The sequence below is a fragment of the Molothrus ater genome, chromosome 6 (genome assembly GCF_012460135.2).
Source record: "Molothrus ater isolate BHLD 08-10-18 breed brown headed cowbird chromosome 6, BPBGC_Mater_1.1, whole genome shotgun sequence".
In the NCBI taxonomy this organism is placed as follows: domain Eukaryota; kingdom Metazoa; phylum Chordata; class Aves; order Passeriformes; family Icteridae; genus Molothrus; species Molothrus ater.
In genome coordinates this window covers 9,020,367-9,042,750 of record NC_050483.2, presented here as the reverse complement: position 1 = coordinate 9,042,750, position 22,384 = coordinate 9,020,367, and the positions used below count along the sequence as shown (strand labels likewise).

Below are 22,384 nucleotides of genomic sequence, written 5' to 3'. Positions count from 1 at the left end.
CGCTGGGCGGAACCACCCCCCTCACGCCCGGGGGGGGGCACACCTCCCGCCCCTCCGCGTGGCTCCGCCCACTTCCGGTTTGCTCCGGAAGCCGGAAGCGGCGGCGGCCGGAGGGTCGCGGTGGGGCTTTGGTGAGTCCGGGAGAGGGCCGGGAATGGAAATAACGGCGGGATAACGGGGATAATGGCGCTGCTCCCGCCACGGAGTTCGCTGCAGCCCCGCAAGTGGGCAGCCCTTTGCGTCCAGTTTCCTGAGCGCCTGTGGATGCTTCCCAGACCCCACCCCAAGCTTTCCCACTCCCTCCGTTCCCTCTTCTCCTTCTTAAACTCCATGAAAGTTCGCTAATACGCCCCTAAAAAACCCAAATCAGGTGGTTTCTGCCTTACACCTGCAGGGCGGGATTTAATTCCCAGTTTTTCCCTCGGATAGGTTCGTCTGGATCGTGGGTTTGGCAACCCTGAGCCTCAGCGTGGCTGTTGCGGCATTTCCGGTGTAATATCCTTGGGATGAGAGATAGAAGAACTTGGAGCGAATAGGACAGCGCAGGTGTGTTGTGTTTCGTTGGTTTTTAGGACATTCCCACATTATTCCGTCCCACCTCTTGAATTTACACCACACACGGGATACTTGCTAAACATATCAGACAGCTGGGAATGCTTGGGGTAAATCATGGATATGGTGCAGGACGTCCATAATTTCCCTGATCTTTTTGTTAATTTCACTGAATTCTATGGCAGGAAGGTGGAATGAGATGGTCCCTGAGGTGCTTCCCAGCCCTGTGGGCATGGTGGGATATCAATTTCCCATGGTCAGATCTCAATTTCCTTGGTGAGATGGGATGGAGACTGAAATGAGGTGGATTCTGGAGTGGGATGGAGACATCCAGCTGGAATTTGCAAGTTGGGGCTGTGGGTGGATTTTTCCTTGACAAAACACCCTGGGACATGCAAAATTCTATCCAGATAAGCTCAGGAAAGGGGGAAAAGTCTTTTCCCAAGCAGGAGTTCGTGGGAATGTTGTTTCTCCCTCTCAGTTAACAGAACCCAGTGCAGCTGCTCCAGGGGCTTTAACCACCCTGGATTTCAGCTGGAAACCTATTCCCAGTTGAATTTGGGAATTGATTTGCCTCTTTTTCCATGTTCCAGCAGTCTGGGAGGATGGATACGCTGAGGAACCGGACAGTGGAGGAGCTGCGGGAGCTGCAGGAGGATTCCCAGGAGATCGAGCGCTTGGCTTTGGAATCCCAGGAGGTTTGTGCAGGAGGTGGCCCTGGGGTGTCCTTGTCCCCTTCCTGTGCTCACCAATCCAAATTCCATAGGTCCAGGAGCTCCAGCTGGAAAGGGAGATGGCCCTGGCTGCCAACCGGAGCTTGGCCGAGCAGAACCTGAAATTCCAGGCACCGCTGGAGATGGGGCGCAGTGACCTCTCCAAGAAATACCAGGAGCTGCAGGAGCTGGCTGGGAGGTGCAGGGAGCAGAAGGAAAAGCTGGGTGAGCACTGGCATCTTTGCCCAGGAAGGATTCTGCTTCCTGGAAAACTGATATCCCTCTTTTTTCCAGCAGCTGGAGAGATCGAGGATGTTATTCCTCTCAGGTTTCCCTCCTTCCATCAGCAGTTCCCAAGCCCTTTCCTGTGGGTTCTTTGCTGGTTTTTCCCCGGTTTCTGTTTTGTGATAGTGATTTTTCCTTGGTTTTTCTTTCCCCCCTTGTTTCTCACAGAGAAATTCTCGGCAGCGCTGCAGCCTCAGACGTTGCTGGATCTCCTCCAGGTGGAAAGCCAGAAGATTGAAGAGGAGTCTGAGGTGAGTTTAGGCCTTAAATCCATTGGAAATTCCAGTGATTCATCCTCAGAAGACTTACAATTAAACCCAGTCCCTACAGTAATGGATTATCTTTGGAGTCTGCTGGGTTTTCTCCAAAGAACTGGATCCATCCTTGTTTGTGTGTGGGATGTGGCTGGGAGAGACCTAAATCAGGATTTTAGGGAAGAGGAGCAGAGGGATGCAGGGCTGGAGTGGTGGGATGCAGGAATGAGCCCGAGGCTGTTCCTCTCTTGCAGAAAATGGCTGAGAAATTCCTGGAGGGGGAAGTGCCCCTGGAGACATTCCTGGAGCAGTTTTCGGGGATGAGGAAGTTGTCCCACCTGCGCCGGGTCCGAGTGGAAAAGCTGCAGGAGATCGTGAGGAAGTCGGAAGGATCTCAGGAGCGCACCAGGGACTCTCAGCCTCCTCTTCCTCCTCCTCCTCACATTCCCACAGATCCACCAAAACCCTTCCCATCAGGATCTCCGGCCTTCCCTCTGCCCTACAGCCCGGCTCCGACCCTCCCTCCTGGCCCCACTGCCCACGGAGCGCTTCCTCCTGCCCCTTTCCCGGGATCCCCGGTCGCTGTGGGACACGTGGCTTCCTCCCAGCCCAGCTCCCAGACCTCCTTTCCCTACCCTCTTGCTCCAGCTCCCGGATATCCAGCAGCTTCCGCTGCTGACTCTGCACCAGGGTATCCCAAATCCACCTCGGGAGGCTTTTCCTGGTCTCCATCCCGGGGCCCACCACAGCCCTTGCCCTATCCTGCTCCCCAACCCTCTCCTCCCCCTGCCAGACCAGGATACTCTCCCTACATCCCACCTGGACCAGGGAGACCGCAGTGTCCGTACCCCACTCAGCCCCCTCTCCCGAATTTCCCGATCCCAACACAGGCTCCCTATCCCGGGCCTCCCCCACCCTTTGGATACCCCCCACCTCCAAACCCTCAGCGTCCTACCTGGCCTGGATACTAATCCAGGACTTCTGAGGAGCATCCTGTGCTGATTCCTCCTTTTTTTTGGGACTGAGGAAGAGGAGGGATTCCAGAGTGTTGCTCCTGGATCCGTCGGTGCAAAGGAATTACATGGGATAAGTAACGGCTCTGGAGGTCGGAGCGAGAGGCAGAGCCAGACCAGCAGAAATCCGAAGAGGAGAAACCTCCAGGGAAACCTTGGAGCACCTTCCAGTGCCTAGAGGGGCTCCAAAAGAACTGGACAAAGACTTGGAGTGATGGGATAACGGGGAATGGTTTTACCCTGTCAAAGGGTGGGTTTAGGTGGGATTTTGGGAAGAAATTCTTCCCTGTGATGGTGATGAGACCCTGGAATAGATTTCCTAGGGAAGTCATGGCAGCTCCATCCCTGGAAATATCTGAGGCAAGGTTGGACAGGGCTTGGAGCAAGTGGAAAGGGGTTGGAAGTGGCTGATCCCTAAGATCCCTTTTCACCCAAACCATTCCAGGGCTGTCAGTGGGAGTTGGTGATTCCCACCTGGGCCTGGGCAGCCTCCAGTATTCCCGACCTCCCGTGTGGTTTTTCGGGCTCCTCACATCTCCCTTCTCAGGAAACACTTGGAAACGGAGGGAATGACAAACGATGGAAACGGGATTTGCTTTGCTCAGCACTTTATCCTTCAAATCCTGCCTGTATCCCTTTAAGTTATTTATAAGGAATGGTTACTAATGGACTAGGATGAGGGATTGATGGAAGTAATTCCATCCCTGGGATTAATTAGAGTAATAAAAGTGGATGAATTAATTGCACTCTGGAGTCGTGGCCCTGGTTACTTTGGGAAACAATGGAACATCCGGATAAGAATTGATCCCTTTATCCTTTCCTGGCATCCAACTTCCTTTGGATCCCATCGCTAAAATCTTTCACGCCCTCCCAGAACCATCTTCAAGCCTGCTGCAATTCCTGCTTTTCTTGCATTTATCCCTGGGATAAAAACCAGGGAAAAAGGAGTTTCCCTGTCCCACTTTTCCCTCCTACTGAGGGTTTGGAGTCACACTGGGATAGTGGAAGGAAGAGGACAAGGTGTAATTAGTACAAAACCCCAATTTTATTACAAGTATTTGTTATTAAATATCTCAGTCTCATTCTCAGTATTCCCACCCTTGCATCCCTATCCTTTATCCATCGTCCCAGCTCTTTATCCTGGTTTGGAGAAGCTGGTGATCCCACTATTCCAAAGGGCTCCTTGCACCCCCTACCTCTTAAATTCCTATAAATAGCTTACAAAAAACCCAAAACCCTCCTTTTCTCCCATGAGGAGGCTGGGAAGTGTGCTGAATTGAAGAAGGCTTCTGGAAGGGTGCTGGAATGCTGGGATGCCCCCAAAGCTGAGGTGGGAGGTGGGATTAGCTTCTTTGGGAAGCAGGGAATCACACCCTGCGGGCAGAGTGCAGGTCATAGTCACTGTCTGAGGAGTTATCCGGAAGGTTGGAACGCCGGCATGCTGCTTCCAGAGCTGTGGAGAGCATGGATACACCTCACTGGATGCACATCCATGGGAAAGGAACGGGAAGGAGCCACTTCCAGCACTTACCTGGGTAAGCGGAGAGCTGGGAGCTCTTTTTGGGAGGCTGAGCATAGTCATTGTCCCCTCCCTGTCCCCGAGGCCTCGGAGTGGTGCTGGAGCGGTGGAAAGATACTGGAGAAGACAGCAGGATTGGGATTTTGGGGTTGGAACTGCAGCTTGGAGGGAGCAAACCCACCCGGGAAGGGGCTGAGTAAAACAGGTCCCTGCTCCAGGCCCACATCTCCTGGGTGAGTTATATTCCAAAAGGAAGCGAGATCCAGGGCCCTTGTGCCAGGATCCAAGGGGGAACAGCCCACTCAGACCCCAGATCCATCCCCAGGAGCTCCAAACCCCATTCCCAGCTCTCCAGCGAGCTGCCCCTCACCCGTCTGGTTGAGTCCCGTGGGGCCGATCCACTGGCGCTGCTTCTTCTTGGAAACTGAGAGAGAGGGGGAATTGTGTCTCCAAGGATCTTCCCGATCCTTCCTCCAGCTGCTTCCCCCCCGCCACCCCCATATGTCATCCCCAATAATCCCCCCCTTCCCAATAATCCCCCCCCAGGATCCTCCACCTGCTCTTTTGTGCCTGCTTGGAGCTTAATCCCTCTTCCCGCTCCCACACTCCATGTGGAACAGGCTTGGGGACAATGGGGCAGGTCTGGGGATAATGGGACAGGGGGATCTGTCAGGCAGAGCAGCCAAATCCCCCCCCCCCAAGGAGTTTAGGGAAGCATCCATGGAGCTGCCAGCCCTGAGCCAGCACGTGGGGATGGTGGAGCGGGAGAAGGAAGAAAAGAAGGATGAGGATCCCGAGGTTGTCCCCTACTTCTCTTCATCAGCTTCCGATAGGCAGGAGGGCCACAGATCAGGAAAAGGATGAGGAAAAGCAGCAGGGCCAGGCAGATGCTCACGACGGTTCCAGCAGATGTTCCAGTGGGAAGCGGCTTTGAATCCTGACCTGGAAAGAGCACAGATGTCACTGGATGTGTCCAGCTGGAGGTTGGTGCTGAGATGTGAATATCCATTACCCCGCCAGGAACCCACATCCCACGTGGACTTGGTCCCCCCCATCCCTGCCCGTTCCATAGGAGTGGGAATTCCAGCTCCCAGCCCGGATCACGTGGCTTACACACAACTCTGGTCCGGGAGCAGCTCCGGATATTCCCAGGTTTGGGCTGGCAGAGGTGCAGGGGTTCAAGCCCACAGGTGACTCCCGTCGAGGGAGGCTCCCGGATTTCCATGCTGGAGGTGAGATTCCCGCAGCCCAGCTCCCGGCAGATCTGCTGGCCCCGCCTGTCTCGCTGTGCTGCTCTGGATTCACACAGATCCCACCACTGTCCCGCATGGAACACCTGGATGTCCCCTTCGCACGGAGTGGGACCGGCTGCCAGCCTCCGCAGGGCCCGCGGCTGGGATTCTGTGGGAGAAAGAGCACATCCACAGGGAGAGGGGTTGGATCCACAGGGAGGGGTCAGACCCGTGGGGAGGGGTGAAATCCATGAGGAGAGGGAGCAGATACATGGATACAGGGGGATCAGACCCATGGGAAGACAGGGGTCAGATCCAGGGAGTGGGGTCAGAGCTACAAGGAGAAGGGAGTCAGATCCATGGAGATGGGTCAGACCTGTGGGAAGAAGAGCCAGAACCACAGGGAGAGAGGAGTTGGACCCACAGGCAGACAGAGATGATATCGACAGGGATGCTGCTGGCACATGCTCCTCCTCCTCCCAGCACCAGCTCCTGGCACAAGGATGATCCCAGCATCTCCCCTCATGCCACAGGGACTGAACCAAACCAGAGCCAGGCATGGAAGGGCTTTGAACTCTTCTCATGGGAAATGCAGCATGGAGCCGGCTCTGCCAGCTGTCACAGCCCGTTAAGCCCCCAAATCCCACGGGATTCCAAGCTGGGGCAGATGGCAGGACCCACAAGGAGCCTGCTCCGAGCTTCATGGTTTGGCTCTCTGTGCCACGGAGCTGGCACCGAGCTGATTTCCAGGGAAACACTCATGGAAAATGACGGGGAGAGGCCTGTGGCTGGGAGATGCTCATGGCAAGGGAAAGATGCTCTGGCAGGGACATGCCTGTAGTAGGGAAGAGGCTCATGGAAAAGAAGGGATATGCCTGTGGCAGGGAAGATATCCAGGGCATTGCCTGAGGCAGGGAGATGATGGGAGCATGGAGATGCCCAAGGCTGGAAGGTGCTCAGGGAAATGCCCGAGGCATGCAAGTTCCTCAGGGAGCTGCCTACAGCCTGGTGCCTGCCAGTGTTCCCCACCCCCAGCTGGAATTTGGGATGCTGCCATGGCTGCCCTCCCTCCAGGGCTCATCCTCCTCGGAACTGCCGTGCTCGGCAATGCCGGGAACTGAGATTTCCTGTTTTGCCTTCGCACCCCAGAGAGGAAGAGCAGGAGTGGGTGGATGGGGCCCATGGGGCAGGCTGGGATGGGGCTGTTTCTCTGTTCCGGGCCCCAAAATCCCCCCGGGGTATCCCACCGGAGGAGCAGGAAATGACGGGTGCTCCAGGACCGTTCTCACCTGAGCAGGTGATGAAGGCGGGCGTTTTCCCCCGGGCGCTGCTCCTGTTGAAGCAGTCCAGCAGGGAACGGCTCCCGCAGGAATCCACCGCCTCCCACCGCACCGGCAGGTGGATCCCTGGGTCCGGCTCGCCGTGGCTGCTCCCAGCAGTGCCACAGCGCAATTCCTGGCAGATCAGGGTGACCAGATGTGTCCAGGAGTGCGGGATGCTCGCCACGGCCCCCCACAGCCCCTGCTTGTGCAGCTCCAGGAAGCCGGAGCAGCTGAAATTCCCGTCCACCAGCCGCAGCCTTGGGGGTCCTGGAGAGGGATTGGGGGTGGAAGGGGAAGTGTTATGGATTGGGATGGCAATTTTCCCATTATTTAGCGGGAAGTTCCCAAATTTGAGGCTATGGATTCCTTGGGATGAGGTGCTTACCCGTGGGCTCTGGGGTGGTGGTCGGGGGTGCCGGTGGGGGCTTGGGAGTGGTTTTCACTGGCTCTGGAATGAGAAGAGAGGGGCCACGTGGGCATGGATGATCCCTAGGGATTGAGGTGGCTGGGCTGGGGATCCAGGCTCACCTCCACAGGCAACAATGACGTGCTCTGTGCAGTTTTCCAGCTCCCATTGGCATTCAGGTGGGGAAATGCACCTCCTGGGCTGACTCTGTGGCCCTTTCCCACTGGGAATGATGAGCTCCAAGGGCTCAGAGGTCGGGGGGCCGCACTCCAGCCACTGGCAGATCCAACCCAGGTCTTCCATGCTCACACTCTCCCTGCAAATCGGTCTCCATTGGTTTTCCCTCTTCACCTCCAGTATCCCAGTGCAGCGGCAGCCACCTCTGGTGAGTCTCAGGATGGATTCTGTGGGAAAACACCAGGAAAATGCCATCATTAGGGGCTTTCCTTCCCTTCCCAGAGGGTTTTCACCCTGGGAATGATGGAAAAGCCCCTGGTGGGGGCCTTGGGAAGCAGCACAAGGAATGGGAGCATGGAGGGGTCGAAGGAATGTGGGGGCCTGAGCTGGGACCCCACGACGCTGCTTCCGGATGATGCAACTCCAGCATCCGCCATGCTCACGGAGCTGTGGAGGCATTCCCAAAGGGCTGCTCCCAAATTCTCACCTCCACGGATCTGGGTGGCTCCTCCATGGTCCGGGATGGCTGCGAGAAAGAGCGGAAATGGGGTGTCAATCCTGCATCCCACCCTGCGGACCCCGAGTTTGGGACAGCGCCTCTGCTGCTCACCCCATTCATGGTTATTTTGAGGAAAAGGGGGATTTTGTGGGAAAACTGGGATTTTAGGGAGAGAAAGGCGATTTGCTGCCTCCCCATCTGTCTGCTGGGGGGTTTTTAGGGCTGAGAAAAGACGAGGGCCCTGCAAATTGCCGCTAATTAGCCTTGCTCCTGGGTGGAATGTTCGGGAATGGTGCCATGAAGACGGAGGGAAGGGCGGGAGCTGTCAGGGAATGAAGATGTGGGGATACCTGGCTGCCCTCAGCACCATTGGCTCAATCTTGGGACCCTGGGGACCCCCAGGGTGAGCTGGGTGGGGTTTGGGGGGTCACCAGGGCACTCCTCACCCCAAGCCCCAAACTGTGGCTCGCTCAAGGTGCCGATCCCGCCCGGAGCGGGAAAACCGGGGGGGCTCTGCCCCGAGATCTGAGCGGTGCGCCGAGGTCAGGGTGCCTGATACTCACCCCACATTCCCAGCAGGAGGCACAGGATGGGCAGCCGGGTTGCCATGGGCTCGCTGGTGCCATGGGGGCACGGGAGGCTCCGGGGGCTCCGCCGCCTCCGCTGCCCAGCCCGGAGCAGGCGAGGGAGGGGGCCCGGACAGGAACCGGCTGTTTTTCCTCCCTCTGTGGTTTTTTGACGTCACCTCTGGGCCCGTTTGAAGACTCTGTTGCCTCCCTGGGTCCCGCCAAGCACGAGAGGAAAGGGGTGAGAAGCGTGTGGGGTTCAGCCCCCACCAAATCCCCGGGTCTCTGCAGCTCTGGGAAAGGGAGGTAGTGAATATATCCAGTTCCAAGGGAGATTTTGGGGTCCCCGAGCCCCCCAGGGTTACAAAGGAGTTGATGCCCTTGGCATCCCCTAAAACCCTGTGATTACCCCCAGGAATGGGACAGGGGAAGGTTTTATCCAGGCACATTCCAGGTTCTGGCATTCCAGGGACACCCTACACCCCTGCAAGGGCACATGGAGCACCAGTGGTGCTGGACCTGGCCAGGACAGAGGCGTTAATTGATTGTGCCCTAATTAAATGCTCTGAATCCAGGTCAGGCATGCTAATGAGGCAGCTGGTTTCCATTGACTCCGTGGTATTCCTGCTGGAAGGAGAGATGGATGGAACTTCCCATCCCATCCTGCTCCAGCATCCCTGGATGCTCCAGTCCCCAGCCCTGGAGTAGGATCTCAGCATCTGGGTGCTCCCTGTATCCAGCACTCATTCCCATCCCACTTATCCCAGCGGTTCTGCTGATCCTGGTGGGAGCAGGCCCCGTTGGATTATCTCACATGGGGGTCCTGGGTCTGCCCACCACCCAATTTGGCTTTGAAAATTCCCTGGAAAAGGGGTGCAATTCCCAGGCCTGCTCTCACGATTCAGTGGAGAGTCTGCAAGCTGCAATCCCTCAAAATCAACCTGAAATTTGGGATTCACCTCAAACATCCCAGGATTCTGTGCTATCCAGAGGTGTGTGACCCCCATGGATATGGGGTGCTTGGGGCCCAGCCCTTCCCTCAGAGCCGTGGCAGCCTCTGGAGGCCATGAGATCCCAGGGTAGGATTTGGCTTCTGATCGAGCATCTGCCTTGCCTCGGGCACTGCGAGTCAGCTCAGCATCCTGAGCATGCCGCGGCAGCTCGGGATGATTGGAATCCCTTCCCGGGGGCAGTCTGGGGGGCGCTGGGAAGTGCTGACAACGCTGCCAGCCGTGAGGAGCCTTTCAAAAAGCAGGAGCTGCCTTTGGAGCGAGCGGGAAGGGGCTTGTCGGCTGTCGGCACACTGCTGGGATCATAATGATGAGGAAAAGGGGGATTTTCTGGGCGGGAGCAGCTCGGAGGAACGGTTGGCAGTGATGTGGCTGTGTGGGGATGGAGGTGACACCTTGGCTGGGCTGTCACGCTCCAAGGGCACTGGTATCCCCAGGGAACTGGTGCTCCCAGGATGTTGGTATCCCCAGGGAACTGGTGCCCCCAGGATGTTGGTATCCCCAGGGCTTTGGTACCTTCCAGGGCTTTGTTATCCCCAGGGAATTGGCGCCCTACCGGGAATCAGCACCCTCAGGACGCTGCTACCCCTCTGCACATCGGGATCCCGCCCAGCGCATCCACACCCCTGAATTTTGGGACCCCTCCAGGGCATCAGGATGCCCCGCAATTCATGGATCCCTCCAGGCTTGTCCATGCCACAATCCCAGCGATCCCAGCATCACCACCTCCCTCCCAGCCCCCCTGGCACCCGGAGCAGGAGCAGGGCTGGGGCACCCCCCGTGCCCGCCCCGTGCCCGCCCCGTGCCCGCTCCGCTTGCAGCCCGCGCCTCGCCCGTGCCCTTTGTCGGGGTTTTGCTGCTATTTTGGGATTTCCTCCGTTGTTGCGGCTCCTTTGTGCGGGGCCTCTCGCTCAGCAACCAGCTGGAGGATGTGGGGGGGGCCCACATTTTCCACTTGGGGTGCAGCTGAACCCCGACCTCCTCCCCGGGGAGGCAGAAATCCGATGACAGGGCCCGGGGTGGGAGCAGCTGGCTTGGAATGGGATGGACAGCAGGGAAGGGGTAGAGGGGTCCCAGTCCCGGGGTGATGGGTGGGTGCTGTGCCCCCTCCCAGCTGGGAACACCCCAAATCCCAAGCTGGGATGGTGCTTGGCTCCAGGAAGCTGCTTGGCTCCAGCTTCCTGCTGGGATATGGATGGACTGGGAGGTGCTGAAGGATTTGGGGGCTGTATCCCACCTTCATAGGGCACCATCCAGTGGGTTTGGGGTGGCACCTCAGTGGCTTCCCTTCCAGCATCCCTGGAGCCTTCCTGGACTGGATTTATGGACAGTATGTTCCCGGGATGGGGACTGTCCAGAAGGGTGTAGGCAAGCTCTGGGGGGACACATGGGACTTCCATGTCTGCCCTTCCTGCAGTTTAATTTTCACCCCTGGTGCTATGGAGCTGGGTCAGGGCCCTGCAGCCCCCTTCCCTGCTCCTGTGGGCTGGGAGTGGGATATTTGGCCATCTTTGTGCCAGTGGGACAAGTGGGAGCACTTGGTGGACAAGTGGGAGCACTTGGTGGCCCAGCCTCGCTGTGGGGCTGGTGGCACCCCTATGGACAAGGGACACGGTGGGAAAAGCTTTTAATGGCAGCACAGAGGAAATGGCTGGAGAATTCTGGAGGAGAAAGCCAGAGAATTCCAGGAGATTTGGCCTCTGGAGTGGTGGGACAGGCTCAGTAGGCAGAGTCCTGGATGTCGTCGTAGTCGCTGCCCTCGGAAAAGTCGGGATCCTCCCCGTGTTCCCCCGAAGGATAGGATGGATCTGACCAGGCTGCAGAGACAGAGCCCATCAGGAGGATTTGGGAATGCCTGGAACTCCGTGTGTGCCCCACCTCCAGCGCAGGATCCTCACCTGGATGTGAGGAGGGATTTCCAGGGGGCTCCCTCTCCTGCACGTTCTCGTACCACTCGCCTGAGGAGGTGCTGGAGCTGCCGTCGGGATCGGGATCTGCCGGAGCTGCAGGTGCCCAGGGCTGGGAGGGCGCTGGGGTGGGCGCTGCCGGGGGAGCTGGGAGGAGCAGAGTCACGGACTGGCACTGTCCAGCCCTTCTCCCACTCCATGGGGTCCTATTTCCTCACTGAGGCTGAACCCATCCATCTTCCCATCCTTGGGGTCCCTCTGTCCCTGCTCCCATCCCTGCTCCTCTGCTTGGGGTCCCTGAACCCCCATTCCTTCCCCATCCCCGTGGTCTCTGCGTCCCTTTTTCCCATCCTTGGGGTCTCCCCATCCCTGCTCCCATCCCTGCTCCCACACTTCCCACCTGTGCCGTAGCCATGGGCAGGGGGGGGAATGCTGCCATTCCAATAGGGCTCCATGGATGAGGATGAGCTGGAGGAGCTGCGGAGTGGGGGGCCCGGCCTGGCCGGCTCTGTGGGAACAAGGGCATAAAATGTGGGAACAAAGATACTGGAAAAGGGCATGGCCACCCTTCCATCCATGGGATAGACCCCCTTGTGTCATACCATCCTCAGGGAATGACTCCATCTTGTCCTGGCTGGGTCTCAGAGGGAGAAGATCCTCCCTGGGATGCCGGCGCAGGGAGTCTGTGGGAAGGGCAGAGGGGTGGGAACATCCTGGGTGACAGGGATCCCGGGACAGGGCATCAGGGATCCCAGAGGAAGTGGGATGCTCACTGTAGAAGGTGGACAGGGCGATGGGAGGCTTGCTGCTGAACTCATAATATTCCGAGTCAGAATCAGAATCCTTGGAAATGGCTTTGACCAGACCGTCTGGGGGGTGACAAGGGGATGTGGCATCTGTCACCAGCTGGCACCTCTGGCCCCACCGCCCCTGGGGGGACCTGCCAGACCCACCTGATCCTTTGGGAAGGCTGGTGGGAGTCTCCCTGTAGTCGTTGGGGATCCCGGAGGGTGCGTTGGGGCTCTGGGAGCTGTGGGTCACCAGGACTGGCATGGGTATTCCCAAGGAGGACATGGCTGTGGGGACAAGGAGATGCACCCACTCTATGGCTGAGCTGAGCCCAGAAAGTCGGGATTGTGTCCCAATTCCATGTCCGGATCCAGAATTCCTTACCACTCCTCTTCCTCAGCCTCAGCAGGGCAGTGGAAAAGGCCAGCACGGAGAGCAGGAGCAGCGCGGCCAGCACCAGGCACAGGACAAAGAGGGGACTGTCCACTGGTGGTGTCCCCAGGGTCGGGGTCCCCTCCTCGGCTGGGACAGAGAACGGACACAGCTCATCCCACGTGACTCTTACCTCCTGGGAATTTTACCCTGATCCCAGGGAATGGCCGAGGGCTCCGACACTCACCCTGCAGGACACTGACATTCCTGGGCGTCACCTCAGCCACTGTGGGCGTTGGAGTCTCCAAACCCTGGGAGCCTGGGAAGAGCGGGAACAGAAATGGGATGCTTGGGAGAGAGCCGGACCCAGGCCGTGCCTCAAATCCCATCGGGAAGGATGCGGTACCGTTGCAGATGACCCCGGCAGCCCCTGACTGGTAACAGGGAGCGGATTTGTTGAAGGTCCAGTGGCACTGCGCCAGCGAGGGCTGCAGGCTCCCGCACATGTACGTCATCTTCCCGGGGAGCGTGTGTGTGAAGGCCGGCCGCTGGAGCACATCCCCGCATCCCAGCGTCCGGCACAGCACCGTGGCCTCCGTGTCGTACCAGGTGCTGTTACACACCGTGCTCCAAGTGCCTCGGAAAAACACCTCCACCCTGCCGGCACACCCATCCCGGCCTCCGGAGAGCCGCCACTCCTGGTGCTCTGCGGGAAGAGCGCAGAGGTGAGGATGCGCAATCCGCATCCCCAGCTCTGGAATGTTCCAAACCCACCTGAGCAAACCACACCGGCGTCCTCCTTGTGGCTGCAGTCGTGCTCCAGCATGGCTGGGCATTCCCAGAGGTCCCGCTCGTGTCCCTGGCATTGCACCTCATCCCGGAGGATGGGGCCGCGCCCGCGGCCGAAGGTGGCGTTGCCGGGGGCTCTCACGGCGCGGCCGCACCGCAGCTGGCGGCACACGACGTCGGCGTCAGAAATGTCCCAGCCGTCGTCACACACCGTCCCCCATGTCCCCTCCTGCTCCAGCTCCACACGGCCCTCGCAGCGGCTCCGGCCACCCACCAGCCGCAGCGCTCTGGGACCTGGCAGATGCACCGGGAAGGGTGAACTGGCGTTGTCCCAGAATCCCGAAAAGTGGGTGTAGGGATGTCCCTCACCCTCCCACACTCACCTGGAGTCACCGAGGTGTTCCCTGCTGGAGTGTTGGGCGATTCTGTTGTTTCTGTGGGGACTGTGGGGAGAAAGGACAGAGGGATGAGGACCTGAGCCCCCCAGCATTCCCAGTTCGGTGGGGTGCATCCCAAACCCACCAAAATGTGGGCAAGAGGATTCTCCCAGCTGTGAGTGGCACAGTGGGAATCCCCCCGGGCTCTGGCAAAGTGGTCACGGAGCTGCTGCATCCCAAAAATCAATCCCTGTGTGCCCCAGGATGTTTCTCAAGGCTAAATCCTGGTGTGGGATCTGCTGGGAGAATTTGGCCTTAAATATGGGAATACTGGGACACGACTCAGCGGTGGAAGAGCTGAAATTTGGGATGTCATCCTGCATCTGTGTTGTTCCCGCCTTCCGGTTCATCCCTGCAGACACAGAGGGGCTGGATCTGTCCGTACCCACCTGCCTACACCCATTCCAGAGCCACAGGTGAGTGGATGATCCAGTTATCCCTAAAAATGCCCCATTTGGCTCCTCCAGGGGGAAGGATTCAGCCCCAGAAGTGAGGCATCCAAGGGGCTGCTGTGGGTGGGAATCCTGGGAAGAGCCACCAGAACTGGTGCAGTGTGGATTTGAGTTAAAATGTTCAAGGAAAAGGCCTGGGATGAGGGGAGAAGGTGGGAATGAGCTGCTCCAGGTGGGGATGGAGGCGTGACAAGGGCGGAAATGGGGTGATGGGGGGCCGTTTCCTCATCAATTGGAGGCCTTGAAGCAGCTCCTGGCAGACATTTTGGCAGCCAAACAATTCCAAATCCTGCCAGGGTGGGGAGGACAGGTGGCATCACATCCCCAAACCATCCAGGGGGTACATGAGAGACAGGATGGGCTTCAGGCCCTGAGTGTCGCCCTGTTCCCAAAGGGATTGTAGGTGGGATGGCTCCGAGAGCACCTTTAGGGGCTTAGGGTCCTCTTCTAGGGGTTCCCAGGGTGCTTTTGGGGGGATCCAAGGGGACCTTAACCCTTAGGAGAATCCCCAAGCCTTAGGACATCCTTTCAGGGGATCCCTTTCCCTCTGAGCGTGTTGAGGGGCAGCATCCTCCACCACTGACCCGCCTGCTGGGGAGCCCCCAGGACCCCCAGTGCTCCCCATCCCAGGGGGGTGGCAGGTCCCCCACCCCCAAATCTGTGGCTCCACCACCCCAAGGTGCCAAGAGAGCGACAGCAAGGGCCAGGATGGGGACAGTGACGTACCTTGTGCAGGTGCCGCGGCAGAAAGAGCCACCAAGAGCAGGCAGAGCCCCCCCATGCCATCAGCGGGGCAGCCCCATGGAATTCAGGGCTCTGGGATTTGGGGGGTCCCTCTCTCAGCAGCCTGGGGACGTGGCTTGGCCGTGCCCCCGCGCTCCGGCAGCTCCGGGACTGTGGCGGTGGGCAGGAAGCCGACTCAGTGCTCTGGGGTGGAGGAGGTGATGGGGTGGCTCCATCCTGCCCTGGCAGGGAGGAAACAGAGTTTTGGGGACCCCAGAGACCCTCCAGGGCACGGGAGCCTCATGGTCTGGTGCTCCCAGCCCGGGGGACACAGATCTGGTGGAGCCATCCACCAGATGGCTGGAATTCCAGCCAGGAATTCCCCTCTTCTCCCTGTTTTTTGGAGTCAATGTTACCTGCAGCTCCACATCCTGAGCATCTTCCAGCACATGTAGGATCACCCCAGAACCCTCCAGGAATATTAGGTGAGGGGTAAGGCTGGAATTTCCACGGATGGGAGGTGGGGCATCCCAGGAGACATTGATCTCCACTGTGGGATCAATGGTTTTGGGAAGTTTGGGGAAGCTGGGAGCAGGGTGACGGGATGGGGGATCTCCTGCTGTTATCAAGGGTGTCTTGGAATTGCTGGGACTTACTGGGAAGCTGGAAGAGTGAGAATCCCTGTGGCCACTAATATAGGGAGGGGCTGAGGGAACACTTGGGAATGTCGGGGACATGCCGTACCCGGCTGGTGTTGGGGTTGGAAAGGTGGAGGAGGAAGATGGCAGGAGAGGGAGGAAGGAGATCCCTTATCCCAAGGTGACCCCAGCTGGGCCAGAGCCAGGCCCAGCCCTGGATCCAGTCCCGTGACCAGCTCCCACGTGGAGCCAAGGTCAAGGGCATGTGCCCATTCCCAGGAGCCTGGCACTGCCATGGGGGCAGGGTGGGACCCGGTGTCAGGATCACAAGGGACGGCACAGAGGAGAATCCCAATTGTTTTTTTAAATACTTTATTTTTGTAACAACGTCAGAATTAAAAATTTTCCATAAATACCAGCCCCTGGCAGCCCCTTCCCGGGCGTTCCCGATAAAAAATGTGTACAAAACGGATGCGTGGCCGGGGTGAAGGTGGGGGGGATACAGGATCCTCCCCGGGATCAGACCACAGGAATCATCACCACCATCATCATCACCACTATGAACACCATGTCGCAATGAGACCCAAAGCAGTAAGAGCATCCCGAATTCCTCCCCGCTGCCGCCGGGACCCAGCCCCCATATGGATAGGGCTGGGAGACCCCCCCTCACCCTCTGTGGGCACCTCGGGGTGGTCCCAGGAGGCCACCAGTGGTCCCCGGCCCATCCCGCTGGGAAGGGGGGTCGGTGTCCCCCCAGCACGGCACAGGGAGGAGGTCAGGCCCTTACTGGTTTGCCCGGGAATTGGGGGGTCCGGGAGTCGCCCCCTCGGGGTCAGGAGCTGCCGCGGATCCTCTCCATGTAGCTCCGGAGCTCCTCGGGATCCCGCAGCCCCATGTCCTCGCACACCCAGCGGATGTCGTCCTCGCTGGCCACCAGGATAGACTGGACGTGGGGGGCGGCCGGGGGGGGCTCCTCGGGGACACGGGAGGGCCCAAAGGTGACAAACTCCACCCGCTTCCTGCGGCCGCCCCCTGGAGCCGACCCCTCCTTGCGGGACGGCGGGGCCGGGGAGCCGGGGGGAGCCCCGTCCTCGCCGGAGCCCGGGGGGCCCCCGCAGCCGCAGGGCGGGCCCGGGGATGCCGGGGGTTCCGGCTGCCGGCGATCCGGCTGCGGCCGATCCAGCTGCTGCCGATCCAGCTGCCGGCTCAGCTCCTCCTGGTCGGTGCCCAGCCAGACCCAGTTGTGGGGCTGTGGGGCCGAGGGGGCCCCGCCCGGCTCGGGCAGCTCCTTCTGCTGGTAGCGGAGCACGAAGAAGATGCAGTTGACGAGGAAGATGAAGATGGCGAGGCAGAAGACTCCCAGGAGCACGTACATCCCGATTTCCAGGTCAGTCACCCGCTCCGGAGCCTTCACCATCTCCTCCTCCTCCTCTTCCTCTTCCTCTTCATTGCTGGCACGGTTGCGTCCATAGCCTTCCTCCTCGTTCTCCTCCGAGGAAGACCCCTGGAGCTTGGTGGCCGCTGGCCCCACGCCCGCAGGGGTCCCTCTGTCCCACGGTCACCGCTTCCCCGGACATGGCGCCCTCGGCCCGCGGGAAGGGCCGGGGGCTCCCGGGAGAGGGGACCCCCACCTCGAGCCAGGCCGTGCCAGTGGCCAGGGCAGCCGCACGGTGCCGACCACGCCGGCACAGATCCGGGGGGTGCAGGCTGAGCTGGAGCAGGGCCCCCCGGCCCGGCCCCTCGGCCACCACCCACGGGTGGGCAGCGGGGACCCCAGGGGACCCCCTGACAGTGGCGACGGCACGGTCGAGGGACGTCACAGGTCAAGGCCACGTCGTGCCACCCGTAGAGCTCCAGCGGGGCCAGCGTGTGGTCAGAGAAGGACAGCCAGATGGACAGGGTCGCTTCCTGGCAGGATGACAAGCGGGATGGCAGAGGTTTGGGGGACACCTAGGAGGCTGGGGTCACCCCCCACCCGTCTCACCTGCTTGAGGGCCCGTAGCGTGGGTGTCCCCAGGACGGTGGCGGTGACCACACCAGGATGATCCGACTGTGTCCGCAGGGACAAGGAGAGCCCAGCCACCACCTGGGCACGGAGCTCTGTCACCGTCACCTTCTCCTCAGAAACCACCAGCGTCTGCTCCCCCAGGATGGAGTCGGAGAGCGGGGACCGCACCTGGAAGCACCTTGTGAGTCCCCCAACATTCCTCACACCCCCTGCTTCCTCTTCCCATCCTGTGCCAGCCCCTCCGTTCCCTCCCTCCCTGTATCCTGCCCAGCTCCCACTGGGATTCATTTCCAGCCCCCCAGCTCCATCCCTGCAATCTTCCCACACCCCAAATCTTCCCAGGATCCCACAAACAGCCCCCGTTTACCTCCACGGAGGTGACTCCAGGCTCCCGGCCCACCACCACAGCCCCCGCTTCCAGCGAGGCCACGCGGGGGTCCTGGACACGGGTCCGGGCAGCCACCAGATGGGTGACATCCAGGAGCCACTCGGGGCCGGGCAGGTAGGACAGGTGACGGCCACCATCCAGGGGGTGGGCCACAAAGTGTGCCAGGACACGGAGCCCTGTGCGCTGGAACTGGGGCCGGCAGCCCCGCGCCCGCCGCTCCGGCTCCTCTGCGAGGTCCTCGGACTCCACCACGGCACTGGGGACAAGGGACAAGGACAGGGTGACAAGAGTCCCAGGATGGGGTGACAAGGCGTTCCCCAAGGACAAGGGAACAAGGATTGCAAGACAGGGAGACTGGGAATCCACAACTGAGTGACAAGAATCCCCGGACAGAGGAGCTGTTGGGGGCTCACTGATGCATCCCCACACATCAGGTCCCAGCCCCATTCCCATCTCCCCCCTTTCCCACCATCCCATTCTGTAGGCCTCACCTGTCAGGCCCCCCAGGGCAGTTTCCAGCCCCGGAGCTGCTCCAGGATGGGATCTCCCAGCTGGACACGGAGCGGGAGCAGCGGAGCCCAGACGGAAAAGCTCAGCTCTGCCCGCAGCCGGCGCACCCAGAAATCCACGCGGGCCCCCCGCGCCCCTCGGCTCTCCTTGCCTCCCACGAACACCAGGTCGCAGGAATCCGACACCTGCAAGAGCACGTGGAATTCCATGGGAATGTCCCAGGGTGAGGCGGGATAACGAGGGGATAGCAGCACTCACCTGCAGCACCTGCTTGTCAGCGGATTCGCATCTGACAGGATCCGTGAGCTCGGACACTCCACCCCCTGCTTCCACAGCCACCAGTTTGACCGGGATAACGCGGGGGACCCCGGTCAGCGGCGCCGTGTTCAGGATCTCCAGCTCCTGGAAGCACAGCGGGATGAGGGGGCGCTTCCCGCGGGATGGAGGGCTGGAATGGGATGGGGACACCCACCTGCACCAGTGGGACGAGGGCACGGACATCCCGCTCCGACACCTGGATTTCCCAGACCAGTTTGTCCTTCTGCGCCTCAGGATCCTGGCCAGGATACTCCACCTGCCACGTGAGGGGCCGCGCCGGCGCCAGCCCCCCTGTCCCGTTTTCCACAGCCACATCCAGGTGCAGGAACTCAGCTGGCTCGGACACCCTGCAGCACCACACCGGGATCAGGGTGGAACAACCCATAATTCCCACTGGGATGGGGGATTCTGATATTCCCTACCTGGAGCTGTCAGGGATGGCAGGGATGTCCCCGAGCCGCCGGCACGTCACCACGGCTGTGGAATGCTTGGGACCACGGGAACGCTCCAGGTGCACGCTCCAGGTACTGGGAACTGTGGGACGGGCGGAGACCACCTGCAGGCCCTTCTTGGCCTTGATCCTGTGTGGGGCACATGGTGTCACACAGGGTCAGCTGGTGTCACACAAAGCCCCAAAATGTCACACAGTGTTAAACAGTGTCACACAGTGTCAGACGGTGTCCCACAGAGTCACCCGCAATCACTCGGTGTCACTCGCTGTCACACAGCTGTCACACAGTGTCACACAGTGTCGCTCACTGTCACACAATGTCACACAGTATCCGATGGTGTCACACAGTGTCACAGTCACACTGTCACACAATGTCACACAGTGCACATGGTATCAGATGTTCACATACTGCCACACATTGCCACACAATGTCACAAACTGTCACACAGTGTCGCTCACTGTCACAGTGTGTCACTCACAGCCACACACTGTCACACACTTTCACATAGTGTCACGCAGTGTCCCATAGTGTCCCCATTGTCCCTGCTCTCACCTCAGCGTCAGGCTGTCGGCAGTGAAGTTGTGGCGCAGGGCGATGGTGGCCGTGAAGCGCTGCCCGGGCCGCAGGGGGACATTGGGGACACGCAGCAGCACCTTCTCGTCCAGCCGCGCCTCCTGCCGCCGCTCCGGCTCTCCTGCCCGCAGCTCCAGCATTGCCAGGAATCTGGGAGCCTCCCGCTCCCGACCCCCGCACTCCCCCACGCTGTAGTGCAGCTCAGCCGGCTCTGGGCGCTCCGGAGGCTCCACGGGGTCGGAATCTCGCCGGCGGCTCCGTGGGAATGGAGGGATCCCAGGGAGAACCAGCGTGGAGGGATCTCCAGCTCCACCACACACACGCCCAGTGGGGCCTGCAGGGGAGAGGGGGTCCTGGGATTAGGCTGGGGGGGAGCTGTGGGTCCCCAGGGTCCCCAGGGTGGCACTGACCTGCAGGTGACATGTCCCCCGGGCCATCCGGCCGCGGTGGTGAGCGTGGAGGGTGACACAGGGGAGATCCCGAGCTCTGGAGTGATCCCAATCCCTTGAAGAATCCCAGTTCCCAGGGTGGTCCCGGTCCTTGAGGTGGTCCCAGTACTTGGGGTGATCATGGATCCCAGGGTGGTGCCGGTCTTTGGGGTGATCCCGGACTCCATGGTGGTCCTGCTGCTCAGGGTGGTCCTGGTCCCTGGGGTGGTCACGATCCCCAGGGTGATCCCAGTTCCTGGGGTGATCCCAGACCCCAGGGTGGTCCTGCTCCCTGGGATGATCCCAGTCCCTGGGATGACCCTGACCCCCAGGGTGGTCCCGGACTTCAAGGTGATCCCAGAGCCCAGGATGGTCCCAGTCCTTGGGATGATTCCGGGCCCCGGCATGGTCCTGCTTCCCAGGCATCCAGTCAGGCCCATGCAGATGGAAGAGGACACGGGCCACGGGCTCAGCAGGGGACACAGAGCTCTCCAGGGACACAGCACGGATGGCCCAAGCTGCTGAGCCGGGGGAGCTCTCCATGGACACCTCCTGTAAGGACACCAGGATGGTGGTGGGGGCTGGGACACCCTGGTGTGGCCCAGGGACACAGGACCCTCGGTTACCTGGCGGATGCTGAACGGGGGGTAGGTGGCCTGGAACAGGGGCTGGGATCCAGCACGGAGCAGCAGGAATGTCTCGGAGCGGGTGTGCAGGGAAGAGTTGGGGGCCACGTCCTGATCCACCCTCTGCAGACGGTAGGACTCAGGCACCCCAAGGACCTCCAGCTCTGCTGGCAGGAACACGGGATCCGGGGGCTCCCCGTCACCCCTCACTGCAGGGACAAGGATGTGTCACATCCCGCAGGGACACAGCGGGAATAGGGTGTGCAGCTGGGGTCTTTGTGCCCACCTTTGTGGCAGCACACGGGGTGACCCCTTGCCTGGGCCACCACATTCTGAGGTCACCCTGCCATGGCTGCCCCATCCCGGGGTTATCCCATCCCGGGGTTATCCCATCCCTGCATCAGGACTGGGGGGCCACTCGGTTCCCCCAGTCCTGGTTGTTCCCCGTGGGAATGCATTCCCCACTGGGGAGAGGGTTGGAACCGTGTCCTGCAGGGTGGGATACAGGCTCATGGTGCCCTGATCAAAGGGATCCCTCATCACAGGGAGCAGATCCCACCTGGATGCCCGGGCTGGGCTTCCTCGCGGCCGGGAATTGATCCCACCTAAGGGATCAGGCGTGCGGGGAGAGAGGCCAGGCAGATCCCGGGATCCGGGGGGAAGGGGAGTCCCTCGGGCGGCGGGTTCCCGTGGGGATTGGGAGGTGATTCCCCCCTCGAGATCCCCGCGGGTCCACGTTCCTCGGGTGACCACCTCGGGATCCCAGGCGGTGGAAGGGGCACGGATCCCCGCGGAATGGGGGACGCGGATCCCGGGGAACGCGGGGAAGAAGGAGGAGGGGGTGAGGTCGCCCCGGCTCCCTGGATCCCGGCGGAACGGAGGGACCCGAACGTGGGGAAAGGGGAGAATCGACCCGGGTTGCGGGTCCACGCGGGAGCGGATCAGCAGGACGGCGGGAGGGGTGCGGAGCGGGGTCGGAATCGGTGCCCGGTGCCGTTCCCGGTGCCAGCTGCCGTTCCCGATGCCTTTCCCGTTGCCGTTCCCACTTACCCGGGGCGCAGAGCAGGGCGGCGGCCAGCAGCGCCAGCCAGGGCGCCGAGGCCATGGCCGGCGGGGGGCTCGGTCCGTGCGCCGGTGCCGCCGGTGCCGGTGCCGCCGGTGCCTCCTGTCGCTCCGCCGGTGCCTCCCGTCCCTCCGCCCCCGCGCCGAGACAATGGGGCCGGGGCGGGACCGGCACCGGCGCCGCCTCGTCCCGCCGGGTCCTAAAGCCCGGCCGTGCCCGGTGCTCCGGGTCCTGCTCCACAGCCCGAGCCACATCCCATCCCACTCCCCATTCCCATCCCACTCCCCATTCCCAGCCCTGCTCCCCCTCCTGCTCCCCATTCCCAGCACTGCTCCCCATTCTCATCCTCACCCCATTCCCCAT

The 22,384-nt window shown here is 60.7% G+C and overlaps 4 protein-coding genes across 5 annotated transcripts; 1 reads left to right on the top strand and 3 right to left on the bottom strand.

Annotated features, from left to right (window-relative positions):
- The first annotated feature begins 87 nt into the window (after positions 1 to 87).
- Positions 88 to 3,563, top strand: VPS37C (VPS37C subunit of ESCRT-I). Of its 2 annotated transcripts, none has more exons than XM_036385092.1 (6): positions 88 to 131; positions 430 to 546; positions 1,149 to 1,250; positions 1,319 to 1,490; positions 1,719 to 1,801; positions 2,059 to 3,563. In XM_036385092.1, exons 3-6 carry the CDS (start codon positions 1,158 to 1,160, stop codon positions 2,773 to 2,775), a joined length of 1,065 nt encoding a protein of 354 aa, XP_036240985.1. In that variant the 5' UTR covers positions 88 to 131; positions 430 to 546; positions 1,149 to 1,157; the 3' UTR covers positions 2,776 to 3,563. The 2 variants fall into 2 exon arrangements, with proteins under 2 accessions (XP_036240985.1, XP_036240984.1); XM_036385091.2 differs by having other exon boundaries at positions 1,146 to 1,250.
- A 277-nt stretch (positions 3,564 to 3,840) lies between these two features.
- On the bottom strand, positions 3,841 to 8,581 carry CD5 (CD5 molecule). Its single transcript, XM_054515262.1, has 10 exons — positions 8,536 to 8,581; positions 7,961 to 7,999; positions 7,419 to 7,700; positions 7,276 to 7,338; positions 6,858 to 7,157; positions 5,450 to 5,737; positions 5,147 to 5,278; positions 4,707 to 4,760; positions 4,349 to 4,453; positions 3,841 to 4,270 (listed from the first exon to the last, which is right to left on the bottom strand). The coding sequence occupies exons 1-10, from the start codon at positions 8,579 to 8,581 to the stop codon at positions 4,185 to 4,187; spliced, it is 1,395 nt and encodes a 464-aa protein (XP_054371237.1). The 3' UTR covers positions 3,841 to 4,184.
- A 2,676-nt stretch (positions 8,582 to 11,257) lies between these two features.
- Positions 11,258 to 15,075, bottom strand: CD6 (CD6 molecule). Its single transcript, XM_036384792.1, has 12 exons — positions 15,021 to 15,075; positions 13,789 to 13,839; positions 13,391 to 13,699; positions 13,023 to 13,322; positions 12,864 to 12,935; positions 12,629 to 12,766; positions 12,409 to 12,531; positions 12,229 to 12,324; positions 12,043 to 12,138; positions 11,856 to 11,963; positions 11,447 to 11,602; positions 11,258 to 11,365 (listed from the first exon to the last, which is right to left on the bottom strand). Exons 1-12 carry the CDS (start codon positions 15,073 to 15,075, stop codon positions 11,268 to 11,270), a joined length of 1,602 nt encoding a protein of 533 aa, XP_036240685.1. The 3' UTR covers positions 11,258 to 11,267.
- Positions 15,076 to 16,010: 935 nt separating this feature from the next.
- Positions 16,011 to 22,275, bottom strand: TMEM132A (transmembrane protein 132A). Its single transcript, XM_036384956.2, is given in 16 exon segments — positions 16,011 to 17,195; positions 17,197 to 17,475; positions 17,477 to 17,563; positions 17,640 to 17,831; positions 18,031 to 18,307; positions 18,543 to 18,559; positions 18,561 to 18,746; positions 18,820 to 18,963; positions 19,034 to 19,226; positions 19,302 to 19,460; positions 19,884 to 20,163; positions 20,166 to 20,238; positions 20,315 to 20,884; positions 20,959 to 21,167; positions 22,009 to 22,072; positions 22,075 to 22,275. Coding segments are annotated over 16 exon segments (3,639 nt in total). The 3' UTR covers positions 16,011 to 16,487.
- Positions 22,276 to 22,384: the final 109 nt, after the last annotated feature.